Source organism: Thalassophryne amazonica, chromosome 12, assembly GCF_902500255.1.
Source record: "Thalassophryne amazonica chromosome 12, fThaAma1.1, whole genome shotgun sequence".
Lineage (NCBI taxonomy): Eukaryota > Metazoa > Chordata > Actinopteri > Batrachoidiformes > Batrachoididae > Thalassophryne > Thalassophryne amazonica.
Genome location: NC_047114.1, coordinates 19,837,565 through 19,853,968, shown reverse-complemented (window position 1 = coordinate 19,853,968; position 16,404 = coordinate 19,837,565). Strand labels below are relative to the sequence as shown.

Sequence of the window (16,404 nt, the reverse complement as noted above, 5' to 3'; positions counted from 1 at the left end):
TAAAACATTGTCTTCCTGGAGCCCTCAGGAGACTGCACACCAGGTGAGGAGAAAAACATTTTAACATTTCATGGACCGGCTGCAACAGATCACTCTACCAAGTGACCTTTGACCATGGTAATTCTGAGAGCGGCTCGATTGGTCAAATGACGCTGGAATGCATTATCAGCAATCACCATACCATCGTATAGGCCTCTGCTGAGCATTGATATAAAATGTTAAACGTTCACACGGAGAGGATCACAGCGCTTTTTACACACTAGCCTGGAGAGACATGCTTGAAGTTTGAAAAAATCTGATGGCTTTTTTTTCTTAAATGAACTGTGACTCCTCCCACTCCATGGGCATCCTTATATACGTTAGCACACCCAAATTTTTAATCATCCACCACCCAGCCATGATGACCTTAAGTACACGCCTCAGCCAGGACGCCTCCCGCCTCATCCCAATCATCAGCGAGGAGCACACGAATGACTGTTGGTTTTTGCGGGTGCAGCAAGACAGGTTGCTGGACCTATTCAACACGTCGGACCAGCCATGGTCGGGTCACCGTGAGGTTACACCGGCTGACGCGGCACTTATGTGGGGAGGCAGTTTACCAGAATCACCGCCTGCCATGCTCTATTTCACCACCATACCAGAAGACAATGAGCGTGCCTTCCCCTCTGTCGTAGAAGAATTTCAGCCTTCTGTAATGCTGGAGGGTGAGTAAAAGAGCCCTGTACCAGATGGTCACCTGTCAGCGCCAGGGGCGTAGGCAGAAATCATAAAATGGGTGGGCCCAGAAAAAATCAGACGGGCCCAACCTTTGGGGTTGTAGGTAAGGTGTAGGTATTATAATACACCGTTTGAAAAAGTATGCCTTGTTTGGACATCGCAAGCAATGTTATCACTTAGCCTACAGCACTGGCAAAGTGAGCACACAGACGCGACACATCAGACACAAGTACTCTTCATGGATAATGCAAGCTGCATTGCTGCACCACACACACACACACACACACACATTCAGTGCAAGTCTGGTAGCCTACTTGGCTCAGCCTAAACCCAAAACGTCAATAGGTATTTAAATAAGGCATTGTTTCAAAAATAAATTCCAAGTTTAATGATGAACACATCTCAGCCAACTGCACAGACGCTGTGTGCACAGTTACTCAGACGCAAAGTGTCAGACACAAGCACCCCATGGACAATGCAAGCAGCAACGCAGCGCTTAGTTATGTAAAGTCCTTTAAAATAAAAATTCAAAATATATCCGCAACATGAAAACAGGTTGGCTCGGCGGCCAAATAATGAAATTGATAAACAATGGATACCATGGCTCAGCGGCCAAATTTAAAAACCATCAGAACAGACACCAACATGATTCATGGCAGTTGCAATATAATATTAACAATTAGGCCTATTTAGAAGAAAAAAGTAATTAATGGTCTCACACTTACATTTGATAAATCATTTTAATGCTACAGCAGGAGACGACAGGGTTTTTTGTTGAACTCTCTTATCTTATCACGTCATCATAGTCCAACGATTCAGTCAGTTCTCTTTCAAGGGAAAGCACGGAGAGTGCATTCAGTCTGTGAGTCAACATGGATGTTCTGGTGGATGTTTTTACCCAATTAACAGTAGAAAACGGCCGTTTGACAGTGCATGTTGTTATTGGCATTGTGATGAGGGCCTGCAGAAGACTATTTATTTGAGGAAAAATGTGCTCCCTCTTTTATCGCGGGAGTTACGTTCTAAAAATAACCCGCGATAAGCGAAATCCGCGAAGTAGTCAGCGCTATTCTTTGCAATTATTATAGATGTTTTAAGGCATTAACATTTTCTCACTTTTCTCTCTTGTGTAAACACTCTCTTTTTTCTTCTGGGCAAGAAGATTATAAACAGACACACGCAGAACACAATGCGCGTGCTCTCCCTTCGCTCACTGCCTCCGGAGGTACGGATGCGGGACCCGCAAGGAATCCAAGTCCTCTCTCTGTGGCCACGGAGCTCTGCAGCTGCGGTCAACATCCGCATCAAAACAGCGAGCGTAGTCTCTGGACCTGTTGCCAGATTTGGTGCAATTCCGCACAGCAGACAGGAGGAGGTGGCCCGCTGCTGCGTTTACCAAGCCCGCAGAAAGCGCATCGGAGGCAGTGAGAGCAATCACGGTGATGCCGACCGGTGCCGCGACCGGCCCGCCTGATCTGGATGCAGAACACAATGCGCCGTTAAAAAAAATAATAAAGCATGCAAAATTGCACTAAAAAAATCAGTGAAACTGCAAGGCCGCGAAAGGTGAACCGCGTTATAGCGAGGGACCACTGTACTCTGAAAATGAATTAATAAAAATCACAGAAGATGAACCAGATTTTTTTGACAAAATTTATTAATTGTCGCTCAGTGCTAATGCAATACCATATCATAGGAATACAATGAGGCAACAACAGGTGACTGTTGAGTGTCGACTCAGCCTTTTCATTGGATGGGGCGGACCTGGCTGACCCATGGGCCTGGAGTCTGTGATGGGCCTGGAGTCTGTGATGGGCATGGATGGGCCCAGGCCCATCCATGCTACGCATAAGGTTGGTGCAGTTGATACAAGAAGCAACGTATGTCACACCGGTCATGGGAGATCATGTGGATGGTTTGATGTCTGATGAATTCCTTAAAATAGCTAAAGTTGCAGTGGCTCGCCTGCTTTCAACGCTCATGAAGGAATACCACAGCAAGCTCTGTTACGGTTGTCAGGTGGACCACACGAGTCAAAAGGAACATGGGTGTTTGGAAGAGCCATCCGAATACTTTTATACGACCCACTATGAGCAGCAGATGGAAAACTTCTATACCGATCGCTTCATTCCTGTAGTGCTGAAATTATTCGCAAATCACTTCATTTTCCCTTGAGCAATGAGAACCCAGGGAGTGGCTGAAAGCTTCCTGAGTGAGCTAAAAAATTAGGTTAAACATAGCTTAAACAGCATCCCTTAACCCAGCCACTACACCCTGCTATTGAGGTGGGTTCCATCACTGAGGTATTACCTAGATTTACAGAATTTGATAGTATATCACGAGGCATGGTGAGGAAACTCGTAACGTCAACACAGGAAATTTTGTTGAGTAAAATTTACTCTGCTGATATAGCATTTGATCCCAGTCCAAATAGAGTGGAATATTCTCTATCACAGAGCTAAATCAACTCAACACAGTGTAAAATCTACTCTTATTGGAGTAACACCACTTGCACTGACCAGATGGTGTCGCAGACCGCACAGTCCCCCATCAGCCCTGCCGTCACTGGTTCAAAATGCTGCTGCTGTCCAATTGGTTCAAAATGCTGCTGCCAGACTTTTGACAGGAAGCAGAAGAAGTTTGGCTGCATTTCACCCATTTTGGCATCTCTTCACTGGTTTTCTGTCTCTGTGAGATCAGATTTTTAAGTTCTGTGACTAACCTATAAAATTATTCATGGGCTAGCAGCTCCCTACTTAGCTGACCTATTTAAACCCTACGTACCGGCCTGGGATCTGCATTCTCAGGGTGCAGAACTACTTTGTGTCCCTGGAGTGAATAAAAAGTCTGCAGGTCATAGAGCTTTCTCTTATTGTGCCTCTGTTCTGTGGAATGATCTCCCTGCCTCAATAAAACAGTCAGATGCTGTAGAGACTTTCAAGTCCAGACTTAAGATGCACTTATTTGCCCTTTTGCATGTCAACCCACATGGGGTTGGTGACTTTGATTGGTTTAGGTAATGTGTTTTACCACCAGTGATAAAGGGGAAGTCGTTATTTTCCCCCTGCAACTGCTGCACCGAGTGAGAGCTGACAAGTAAGTAGAAGTCCCATTTGCTGAGCATTTCTATAAAATGTGCACCAAAAATGACCATAACATTCAGGAATAAACGTGGCAAAATGTATTAATCATGATTCATGTTTTACTAGGCCTGTCAACAAAATTTAAAAACTTGTTTAAACGTGAAAAAGTTTTTTGAGTGTCACCCCTCTGTATCATCAGGCATTACTGATAGGACTGACTTGATGTTGAAATCTAAACACTGCTGTCTTAAAGCCAAAGGTTTTGGCAGGATGGAGGACTCATAAGCCGCTTGCTTGTACTTGCTGTAGCATTGATTCTGACACAACAGATATCTATGATGGGATTTTTCCAAGTCAAATCTTTAATTCCCAATATCTGTAATTACATTTTGACAAGGTAGAATCAAATGTGGACATAAGATATCTACATTGTTATTCTGACTAGTCATACATCAAGTTCAAGATGTATTATTCGGTCTGAAACCTAATTTAAGATATCTATAAAAGACAATGTTGATCTGTTGAATTGAAGGGACATAAAGATACACTGAACTTGAAATATGACAAGTAAATAATTACTTGTTATACATGAATTTGGAATTACAGATATTGACAATTCAATTGCAGATATCTACAATAAAGTTTAGATATCGCCATCAACTTCTCATTGAAAATAACAGAACATCTGGTGTACCATCTGCCACTGACAGCCAACATGTGAACGCAGCATTATAGGATTCTATGGCTGTATTTGGACAAATGGTGCATACAAAATTATTATTACTTTTTTATTTATTTTTGTTGGGGGTCACCACAGCCGGTGAGGTGGGTGATCCGAGCAGCTGTTGCTTCTGGTGTCAAGCGCCCGGCCCTGCTGGGTGTGTCCCGCTCCAGGGACAGTGTCAGGTGAGGAGTTTGCCTAAGATGATCCACCTGTCAAATTGTAACAAAGATGTCAAACTCAGGGAGGAGAGAAACCTCCCCCTCCAGTAAACGGCTCAATAATCTTAAGAGAAACATTGTAGAAAAACAAACATGAGTTTCTAACCTCAAGAAGGTAGACAATGAGCTACAACCTTATTTTTATCCATATGAGCCATCCTCTGAGCTGGAAAAACAACATTAATCTGACCGAGCAGGCAGCGGAGAAATGAAACGGAAGCGTAGGGACCGTTGACAAAGTGCATAAACAAGACGCCAGAAAAATATTCAATAAATTCAGGTGTGGTGTCACCAAATTCACTGCACACATCAGTGGGGTCCTGCTGCTTATATAACATCACTCAGTTTGGAAAAATGTGCAAAAATTGAATTGTAGTGAATCTGTGAATTTTAGTGCTCATTTTATGACTTCATTTAATGATACAAAACTAACATTCAACATTGTAAGTATGACAGGTGGACCGTCCCAATCAAACTCCTCACCTGACACTGTCCCCGGAGCAGGACACACCCAGCGGGACCGGACGCTTGACACCAGAAGCTCGGCTCACCTCCCCCACCTCGCCGGCTGTTGTGACCTGTGCCATAAATAAAAAGAAAAAAAAAATCATTTTTGCGGTGGTAGGGTTTGCAAACAAGATTTACTGCAGCATTTGATCCGTAAACTTACTTAAACTACTTAATACTTACTTAAATGGTAAATGGACTGCATTTATATAGCGCTTTTCCATCTGCATCAGAAGCTCAAAGCGCTTTACAATTATGCCTCACATTCACCCCGATGTCAGGGTGCTGCCATACAAGGCGCTCACTACACACCGGAAGCAATAGAGGATTAAAGGCCTTGCCCAAGGGCCCTTAGTGATTTTCCAGTCAGGTGGGGATTTGAACCCATGATCTTCTGGACTCAAGCCCAACACCTTAACCACTAGACTTAATACTTACTTTATTCTAAAACTGAAGAAACATATTATGAATGATATTCACATTTTGTGAGACCCACGTTCACGTTTTGAGAGATATTTTTTCAGTATTCACGTTTTGCACTGAACCGTTTGCGGATAATTCACGATTTGCAGCAGATTCACATTTTGGAGGTTAACACACCTCCAGTTCCAGCTTCATGGAGGAACCAAACAGAGAAAGATTTTAAGACAATTCAAATCTCTTGCTGAATTTTCACATTTTCATGGAGTCCTTTTCTGTTCCTTTCCATCCTGAAGCTGTATTATGAATAACAACAGCTCACTGTAGAAAAGTAGAAGAATTAAAGTCCACATTTGATTCAGTGAATGAAGTGCAATAAAACAAATTTAAGAAATGACACAACTCACATAAACTCCAGATTCTCAGTAACAAAGTCGATTCTGTTTTTGTAAATAAAGATGTTGATGTGGAACTACTTCTGTGTCTCTGTGTGTCCAGAATCTGTCAGACTGGTTCATGGGTCCAGTCTGTGTTCAGGCAGACTGCAGGTGAAGTTGAACCAGTCCTGGTCCTCAGTGTGTGAAGATGACTTTGACCAGCAGGATGCACAGGTGGTCTGCAGGGAGCTGGGCTGTGGACCTCCTTCAGTCGTCCAGGGGGCGCTCTATGAAGAAATAGAGCCTCCAAAGTGGACCAAAGTGTTCCACTGTAGAGGAAATGAGTCTGGTCTTTTGGCCTGTGGATGCTCAGGTTCAGACAGAAACTCCTGCTCACCTGGTAAAGCTGTTGGACTCACCTGCTCAGGTAGAAGAGGAGCTGCAGCTTTGCTTCAGTTTCTAATCAAACTAACTTTACTTCTTTTACTGACGACTCTGTCTGTGTTCAGAGCCTGTCAGGTTGGTGGGAGGAGCGAGTGGATGTGCTGGTACACTGGAGGTGAAAGTCCAGGAAGACTGGAGACCAGTGGAGGACTATTCCTGGACCCTGGAGACAGCAGATGTGGTGTGTCGAGATCTGGACTGTGGCTCTGCTGTTTACACAGAAAAGAGAAATGTTTCCTCACACAGACCTGTGTGGGAGATCACATATGAGTGTGTTCAGTCTGGATCTGCACTGAGGGAATGTGTGAAATCTTCATTTTCTTCTTCCGGCATATTTCAGATCATCTGTTCAGGTAAGTCCATCAGTGACATCATAAATGAGAGCTTCATTCAGGGTCTTTTGTCCCTGTGTGAGGTTTTTCTGAGACAACAGGCTCATTTCAGATAAATTCCACCTCAGCTCCAAAGTAACAACAGCAGTTTCAGTCAAACTAACAGGATGTGCAGGAACACAGAGAAACATCACTTCCTTTTTGCTTAAAATGTTATTGATCAGTGCATCTGTCCAACTTCATCTCAGTCATCTACAACTTGTTTGTCTTCATGTTTATGAAATTACATAAATTAATTAAATATAAAGATCCTGCACGAGAGATAATTGACATCAAAAGATAAAAAAATTAAAACATCTAAACATGTTTATCAACAGAACACATACATCCATGAACTTGCAGAAATTTTTCACTAAACCTGAATCTTTATCTGGATTGTGCTGAAAATGAAATTTTTGGCCAATTGATCATGTGACACACGTCTACATTTATTTATTTATTACGCACCGGTTGTGCATAACATTCCTCATTTTGTTTTGAAACTCGTGTTTAGTGATGGCTTAAACATAAACCAAAAGAAAGCCTTTTTCTTAATTCTCATAAATATATAATTACACGCAGAATCAATGAAACATTGTTCCAAATTGTGCACATTCTCAGTGTAAGTTTGTCTCTTCTTAATGTAAGCAAAAGATGCACATTTTGTAATTGTGAGGGGGACATTATTGACCATGAGCTTGTAAACTGTTTTCATTCCACTCCATTTTTTTCCATTTACAGAGAATTTTTTCTTGAAATTGGGGTAAAGACATTTCATTTAAAATGACTGTTTTTCTTATTTTCACTCAAGCTGACTTCACTTCTGATGAAATTTAGATAATCAATCTGATCACCATTCAAACAAAATATTATATCCATAAAACTACCCCCCCTCTTATATATGTAAAATTACAGACTTTGCTTTATATTTAACCACAATAACTCAAACTTCAAAATCAAAAAAGTGAAGAACCCAAAATACGAGGGCTGTCAATAAAGTATAGGTCCTTTTTATTTTTTTCAAAAACTATATGGATTTCATTCATATGTTTTTACGTCAGACATGCTTGAACCCTCGTGCATGAGTTTTTCCACGCCTGTCGGTGACGTCATTCGCCTGTGAGCACTCCTTGTGGGAGGAGTCGTCCAGCCCCTCGTCGGAATTCCTTTGTCTGAGAAGTTGCTGAGAGACTGGCACTTTGTTTGATCAAAATTTTTTCTAAACCTGTGAGACACATCGAAGTGGACATGGTTCGAAAAATTAAGCTGGTTTTCAGTGAAAATTTTAACGGCTGATGAGAGATTTTGAGGTGATACTGTCGCTTTAAGGAGGTTTCAGAAGAAGTCAGTTTCAGCATTTTATAAGGATATTCCACTGTTAAAGGAGATTTTTTTAATGAAAGAAGTGCGGACGGGTCCGCGCGTCGGGATGCAGCCAGCGCGGTGTGGCGGCACAGGAAAAACACCTCCGTGTTGATAACCATTTGTAAAATCCAGGCGGCTTTTGATGGCTTTCAGTAGAGTGAGTATATGAGAAATTGTTTAACAGCTGGACATGTTCCAACTTGTCCTTAAGGCTTCCAACAGAGGTGTTTTTCCTGTGGCGGAGCGTCGCAGCGGCTGCGAGCCGACGCTGCAATCCGTCCGCACGTCTTTCATTAAAAAAATCTCCTTTAACAGTGGAATATCCGGATAAAATGCTGAAACCGACTTCTTCTGAAACCTCTCTGTTCTCTCATGACATCCTGGATCAATAGAGCCTGAAATGTGGAGGTTTTCAGCTTGAAACAGGCTGACGACGGCGCCTGAGAGCGCTGCACGACGTCTCGCACCGTGGGAAGTCCTTAAAGCGACAGTATCACCTCAAAATCTCTCATCAGCCGTTAAAATTTTCACTGAAAACCAGCTTAATTTTCTAACCGTGTCCACTTCGATGTGTCTCACAGGTTTAGAAAAAATTTTGATCAAACAAAGCGCCAGTCTCTCAGCAACTTCTCAGACAAAGGAATTCCGACGAGGGGCTGGACGACTCCTCCCACAAGGAGTGCTCACAGGCGAATGACGTCACCGACAGGCGTGGAAAAACTCACGCATGCGCACGAGGGTTCAAGCATGTCTGACGTAAAAACATATGAATGAAATCCATATAGTTTTTGAAAAAAATAAAAAGGACCTATACTTTATTGACAGACCTCGTATTACTTGAACTTCTCAAAATGAATTGTGTGTGTGTGTGTGTGTGTGTGTTGGAATGTGTGGGTTGTTGTCTATTACGAGTTTTTTTTATGTGTATTGTGTGTCATACACTGAAGTGTATTTAAATTAGATTTTAAGAAAAGTATACAACCCAGATGAAACTGTTACCAGTAGGAATTTGGTATTTTGTTGTTTTTCCATGTTTGAGTAGCTCGGCTCAAACATGAACATGCTATTCAGAGTCAAGTGCCATCACAAGTTAGATGCCCTTTACACAGGGACGGGGTCTGTCCAGTGGTCCTTGTGCAGTCATGAAATCACTTTGATCACTGCATGACACCAAAGTGACGCTCAGTTGCTGCCAGGACCTTACAAGGTCCTCTCGGTATCCTCTCACAAACCGCCATGATAACAATGATCGGCGTGAAGTATGAAACTGCACCTGATTTCCGCAGAAGAGTCGCCAAGACCGGAAGACACACAAATACCACACAGGCCATGGAAAAGTACCTCACAAAGCACCCCATTATCACCCGTCAGGCACGCAGTGACCATGGAGTTGTCACCGCGGCAACAGCCGATTGTCCACTGACACATGTCCAGAGTGACACGAGTGTTGCAGGCATCCATTTCAAAATGAGCAAATATTTGCACAAAAACAATAAAGTTTATCAGTTTGAACATTAAATATCTTGTCTTTGTGGTGTATTCAATTGAAATATAGGTTGAAGAGGATTTGCAAATCGTATTCTGTTTTTATTTACATTTCACACAACGTTCCATCTTCATTGGAATTGGGGTTGTATATAAAGCCTTTAATACTCAACCTCCTGAGTCTGAGTCTCCATATTGTGTCCAGCATACTGTTCGTTCCACGCCATGAATCCTGACAGAACGAACTGGCAATACATGGACACTGCGGACTCAAATCTGGCTGCTCAGAGCCTGGACCTTCCCACTATGAAATGCATTTTTTCCAAGATCAACTTTTTTTAAAATTGTTTCCATTCCTGCTACACTCCTAAGAAGAAATTTGATTTTTTTTTTGGACCAAGCCTGAAATCTTGTACAAGCAAACCATGGGCTGTGTGACTTATTCCCTGAGTTAGATGACCTGGACAATCTGTTTGCTGATGGGAGCCTTCCAGTCTGGATATGGCAGCCCGAGAAACACCTGCCACCTCCCCCACCTAACTCTGACAGTGAGTCTGATTGGACTGACATAGATGATGATGATTATGATGAGGAGGAAGACGACTCTACATCCGAGATGGGGAAGCAGGTGCTCCAGGACACTGCCACTATTCTGTTTAAGATTCAGGACTTGTTTTTTTCATTTTTGGACAATCCTGGATGGCAGCACAGACAGCAAATTTTTTCTGCCCTCGATCAGATCTTGCAAGCCAAGCCTAATTTGGTCACTGCCTTTCCTGAACTTGTGAATATTAAAGCCTTGTTCAAGCAAGGTCAAATCCAACCATGCATTAAAGACCCCATGGATAATTTATTTGAATCAGATATTTATGAGTCCTGCCTTGACACCCCATGCGTGATTACTCTGATGCAGCCATCTCACCTCACTGTTCTTCCACCCCGGAAATTCGCCAGCCCAAGACACGCCCACCTGTCTCCTGAATCACCGTTAGAGCCATCAGGAAGAACCTCCACATCCCACTTCTCAGTGAAGCACCCCTCCCGGAGGCATTCTTGGCGGACAAGCCTCCATTTAACCTTTGCACCACAATATTTTTTTTACCACCACCTGTATTCTGTGTTTCCAGTTTACTTTGTTTTTTTGACCCCCTCAGGGGTGGTATAATTGGTTAAAAGGATTTTGCACTTCACCTCATCAGTTGATTAATTTACCTCCTAAGTCCTGTATTAAGTTGTTTGTTTTTGATCAGCCTCAGAATATGCGTTATTGGTTTGTTGAGTTTATGTGTCTTTCTGTTAGGTGTTTTTTTTTCCCCTCACAGCTGTTTTTCATGGTTGTTAATTGTCAACAGCTGCTGCCATGTCTCATTTTATTGGTTTCTTAATTTTTTGTTCTGTTGTTAAGCGATTTGTTTTCTCCTGTCATCACTCAATTTATACTTTTTGGCCCCTGGATTTGTTTTTATTCCTTTTGCATCCTCTTGGTAAATTATTATGCAACCCATTTAGTTCATTTGCTCGTCCTTTTGTTTGCCATGGTACTCACAGTATTTCGTTTTGTTGGATTTTTTTATTTTTTATGTCCTTTGTGAAATGAGTTAACGCACCAGGCCATTTCTCTAGCTAATGGGTTATAATGCAGTTGGTTGCCTCCGGTACAAATTATGTCATTGGTTTTCTTGCATTTTGTGTTCTGTTATTATGAGGTCTAAGTGTCTCTGGGTTTTGTCAAGTGATTTTTTTTTTATTTCAGCTATTTCCCTACTGTGTTAGTTCTGTTCTCAAGCAAGTCCTCTCCTCATTCTGTGCTTTGGTTCAGTTTATTTTGTCTTTTTCTCCCTGCCACCTGAGACAGTCTGACCTTAGACCCCCTGTTACAATTCCCAGAGGTCCTCTTGGCCGGGCCCCTGACTTGCTCAAACATCTTGCTGAATTTCACAGCCGACCTCTGAACATTCCCATGCATGGTGATAGACCACCTGGCCGTCCTCCTGACTCAACCTCAGATCCTCCTGACTGCTCGGTTGTCTTCTGGCCCCAGCAACAGACCCCTGTGGGTCTCATGGCGGACCACATGACTGCTGCTAGGCTCTGTCATCCTCCTGTTTGACCTCCTGGTTCACCTGTGATGCTTTATGGTCGTAAGGATCAACCCTCTGTACCTTTGGTCAGTTTTGTTCGGTCATGTAGCTGTTACCTAACCTCAGCTTTCTCTCCTCTGGGGACCCTATTGGCTCGCCCAGTCTTGGTACTGACTCTGCTTTGGACCCTGATGGGAAGCTTGTGTCCTGCTCTGACTCCACATTGGATCCTTACGGATTGCACGGTTACGCTTTTTGTAATATGTGTTTCCCTGCCCAGCCGTGTTACCGCCCAGTCTTTTCCCTTGTTGGGTTGGGGGTTAATCCTGTGACCTCCCTCTGGTTCTCCTGTTTGTCTTGGCTCTCCTCCATTCCCCCTCCTCTCTCCTGTGTTTGTCTGTCCTTCGGGGGACGGACAAACATTTTACTACTATAGTCTTCATCTTCATCTTCTTCAACCGCTTAGTCCAGTTAAGGGTCGTGGTGGCCTGGAGCCTATCCCAGCAGCCATAGGGTGCGAGGCAGGGTACACCCAGGACAGGACACCAGTCTGTCGCAGGGCCACAAACAGACACCCGCATGTCTTTGGATGTGGGAGGAAACAGGAGCACCTGGAGAAAACCCACACAAACAAGGGGAGAACATGCAAACTCCACACAGAAAGGCTACAGGAATCGAACCCCTGACCTTCTCGCTGTGAGGCAACAGTCCTAACCACTAAGTCACCGTGCTGCCCACTACTATAGTCATTGCTTGTAATTTCTGTTTGTTATGCTTTTGCCACATTAGTTATGTTTTAGTTTCAGCCCCAGCCTTTAATTCTCTTGTTGATTACTTTTCAGTTCTCACCTTTGTTTTCCTGATTTTGTTTCTTTGCTCCTTCCAGGTGTAGATTTTTCTTGCAGTATGTCTGGGACTTGCTTTCCACTTTCTTTCTGTCTGCTTAGTGTTTACTTTTCTGCACTCTCTTGCACCTGTTCGCTTCATCTTTGTTTCTTTCTTCCATGCCTCTATTTCTGTCTGCTTAGGGTTTGTTTTATTGAACTCCCTTGCTCTTGCTTGTCTCAGCTTTGCCTCCTTCCTGAACTTTCTCGCACACCTGTTTTCACTTTCCTTAATCACACCCTGTTATTTAAGCCTTGCATTTTTCTCTGTTCTTTGCCAGTTCGTTTGATTGCCTTCTGATTTTGGACTCACTGTGTTTTTGAACCTTGCTTGTTTTTTGGACTCAGATTTTGCCTCAGCTCTGACAACCTTGTTTCTCCTTGCCTCTGAACCCAGCTTGTTTTTGACATTTACCTCTGCCTCACGTCTGCTGATTACCTTTGCCACGCTGATCACCTGTTTACCGAACCTGTGCCTGTTTTTCTATATAAAGCCTTTAATACTCAACCTTTGAGTCTGAGTCTGCATATTGTGTCCAGCATACTGTTCGTTCCACGCCATGAATCCTGACAGGAAATTTGACAGTAAACTACTCAAAATCCAGCACTATGTCAAAAAGTGACAGATCTCTATGGAAATGTGCACAAACTCCACGTGAGACAACAGACAAAATGGCTGCTGTTACACAGAATAATGTTTTCATGTCACCTCTATGGATCGGGTGCATTTTAAGCTGCACGACAGACTCACAACTGCCGCTGTCCTGTGTCCCCTTATTGATGGTGATTGGAATTGCTTGCATGTGTGTCATTTTGTCAAATTGATAGTATACGAGGTCTGTCAATAAAGTAACGGTCCTTTTTATTTTTTTCAAAAACTATATGGATTTCATTCATATGTTTTTACGTCAGACATGCTTGAACCCTCGTGCGCATGCGTGAGTTTTTCCACGCCTGTCGGTGACGTCATTCGCCTGTGAGCACTCCTTGTGGGAGGAGTCATCCAGCCCCTCGTCGGAATTCCTTTGTCTGAGAAGTTGCTGAGAGACTGGCGCGTTGTTTGATCAAATTTTTTTCTAAACCTGTGAGACACATCGAAGTGGACACGGTTCGAAAAATTAAGCTGGTTTTCAGTGAAAATTTTAACGGCTGATGAGAGATTTTGAGGTGAGACTGTCGCTTTAAGGACTTTTCACGGTGCGAGACGTCGCGCAGCGCTCTCAGGCGGCGTCATCAGCCTGTTCAAGCTGAAAACCTTCACATTTCAGGCTCTATTGATCCAGGACGTCGTGAGAGAACAGAGAAGTTTCAGAAGAAGTCGGTTTCAGCATTTTATCCGGATATTCCACTGTTAAAGGAGATTTTTTTAATGAAAGATGTGCGGACGGGTCCGCGCGTCGGGATGCAGCCGCCGCGACGCTCCGCCACAGGAAAAACACCTCTGTTGAAAGCCTTAAGGACAAGTTGGAACATGTCCTGCCTGTTAAACAATTTCTCATATACTCACTCCACTGAAAGCCATCAAAAGCCGCCTGGATTTTACAAATGGTTATCAACACGGAGGTGTTTTTCCTGTGCCGCCGCACCGCGTCGGCTGCGTCCCGACGCGCGGACCCGTCCGCACGTCTTTCATTAAAAAAAATCTCCTTTAACAGTGGAATATCCGGATAAAATGCTGAAACCGAATTCTTCTGAAACTTCTCTGTTCTCTCACGACGTCCTGGATCAATAGAGCCTGAAATGTGGAGGTTTTCAGCTTGAACAGGCTGATGACGCTGCCTGAGAGCGCTGCGCGACGTCTCGCACCGTGAAAAGTCCTTAAAGCGACAGAATCACCTCAAAATATCTCATCAGCCGTTAAAATTTTCATTGAAAACCAGCTTAATTTTTCGAACCGTGTCCACTTCGATGTATCTCACAGGTTTAGAAAAAATTTTGATCAAACAAAGCGCCAGTCTCTCAGCAACTTCTCAGACAAAGGAATTCCGACGAGGGGCTGGACGACTCCTCCCACAAGGAGTGCTCACAGGCGAATGACGTCACCGACAGGCGTGGAAAAACTCACGCATGCGCACGAGGGTTCAAGCATGTCTGACGTAAAAACATATGAATGAAATCCATATAGTTTTTGAAAAAAATAAAAAGGACCGTTACTTTATTGACAGCCCTCGTATGTCTTCAGTATTTCTTGGTAAATAATTATTATATCTGTCATCACCTTTGACACTAGTTTGCTACTAATGTGTATTGATAACTGTTGAAATGAACTGAGAACATATCGTGTAAGTCATAATATTGTTTTTTTTTACACTTTTATTTTGTTTCATATTGCATTCTTATTAGTGTATTAAAGGATTCCCTTGATTTAAGGTATAACTCCACCAGGTTTTAATATTTTTCTGTTGCTTTTTCTAAAACATGCAGAATGTACAGTTTTCAGTTTGAATTTCAGTGTTTTCAGTTTCCAAGCACACACAACCTGACAAGAAATATATTTTAAATATTCCTCTCTGCTTGATGAAGGAGGTTGTTGAAATAAATATTAAGCAAATCTGTTTTGTTTTTTTTTTAATGTATGCTGTGTTGTTATTGTGAGAAATGTTTCTTTTATTTGCAGAGAATAAGCCCAAACATGCCAATCATAATTTTGGGCTCCATTTTAGCCTTTGAATAACCTTTTCTTTGGCATTTTCAAAGAAAAAAATTTGTTGTTTTTTACATTTATTATAGAATAAATGTATCCTAAATATTCCTCTCTACATGACGGAATACAGCTCCAAGCACTGAAATTAATATGAAGTACAGTCTGTAAGTTTTGAATAAAGTTTAGTAAAAAAAAACACGCTGATGGTCTGTGGGGCGACTATGTGCCATCACATAGCGACAAGTTTCCTGAGATGAATAGTCAGTTGAAATGATTGTCTTTCTTTAAAAGCACAGTGAGAACGTTACCTGGGGCTGAACTGTAGTTTTGCTTTACTTAGACTTTAAGCTTTAGTTAGACTTTATCACAGTGACTGTTAGGCATGGTATTGATAAGATTTTATCGATATCGATACCATTATCAATTCTGCTTATCAAGCTAATTCCTTTTCAATTCCCTTATGGATACCTCTTGTTAATTTTCTGTGTACTAAAAGTAGGCTTTACAGGTTTTCTATGTCAACAACATTTTATTGAGTCTTTAAAGTAAATAAATATGAAATTGGTCATTGGATCTTTAAACTCTGGACATAAATCAACATTGCATGGCGGATCCTTGCATGGTGGATCCTTGATTCTTGATCTCATTTCCTTTCAGACATTATTGGCATGAATGTCTTTCCATACATCTCAGCTGAGCTCTTGCAGCTGCTGCGCTGCTCATCAAGATGTAATTCATAAAGAATGCAGGACGTCTCATTTTGGGAGGAAAAAATGTTTTAGTCTATTGTAGTTTATTGTCAGTATTACAACATTTGGAAAGAGGTGTCATTTTATTTAAAGTGGCGATTTGCTTTGAAGTTATTAATTCTGACCAGACTCTAACTCGACTCAGCATACAGTGGCGCAGCGTTTGGAGCTGGCCCAATGGAATGGAGGACTATTCTCATTTCTTGACTGCAACAAGAAAAGAGTCCCTGTTAGTGACTTTAATCTGCACAAAAGTGACACGATTGACATATTTTAATGGCTTGGAGAGGGGTTAAGAAGCGGAGTTGCCGCTTCTGAAGAGCAGCGAATCAAAG

General features: G+C 42.4%; 1 protein-coding gene across 1 annotated transcript; it reads left to right on the top strand.

The window, feature by feature from the left end:
- Positions 1-400: 400 nt before the first annotated feature.
- LOC117521163 (CD5 antigen-like) lies at positions 401-12,684 on the top strand. The gene is made up of 5 exons (XM_034182516.1): positions 401-704; positions 6,168-6,473; positions 6,556-6,843; positions 10,167-10,339; positions 12,679-12,684. The coding sequence occupies exons 1-5, from the start codon at positions 401-403 to the stop codon at positions 12,682-12,684; spliced, it is 1,077 nt and encodes a 358-aa protein (XP_034038407.1).
- Positions 12,685-16,404: the final 3,720 nt, after the last annotated feature.

Coding starts and splice junctions, on each gene's coding strand:
- LOC117521163 (XM_034182516.1), top strand. CDS start 401: ATGACCTTAAGTACACGCCTCAGCCAGGACGCCTCCCGCCTCATCCCA. Junction 705..6,167: donor GCCTTCTGTAATGCTGGAGG/GTGAGTAAAAGA, acceptor CTGTGTGTCCAG/AATCTGTCAGACTGGTTCAT. Junction 6,474..6,555: donor TGTTGGACTCACCTGCTCAG/GTAGAAGAGGAG, acceptor GTCTGTGTTCAG/AGCCTGTCAGGTTGGTGGGA.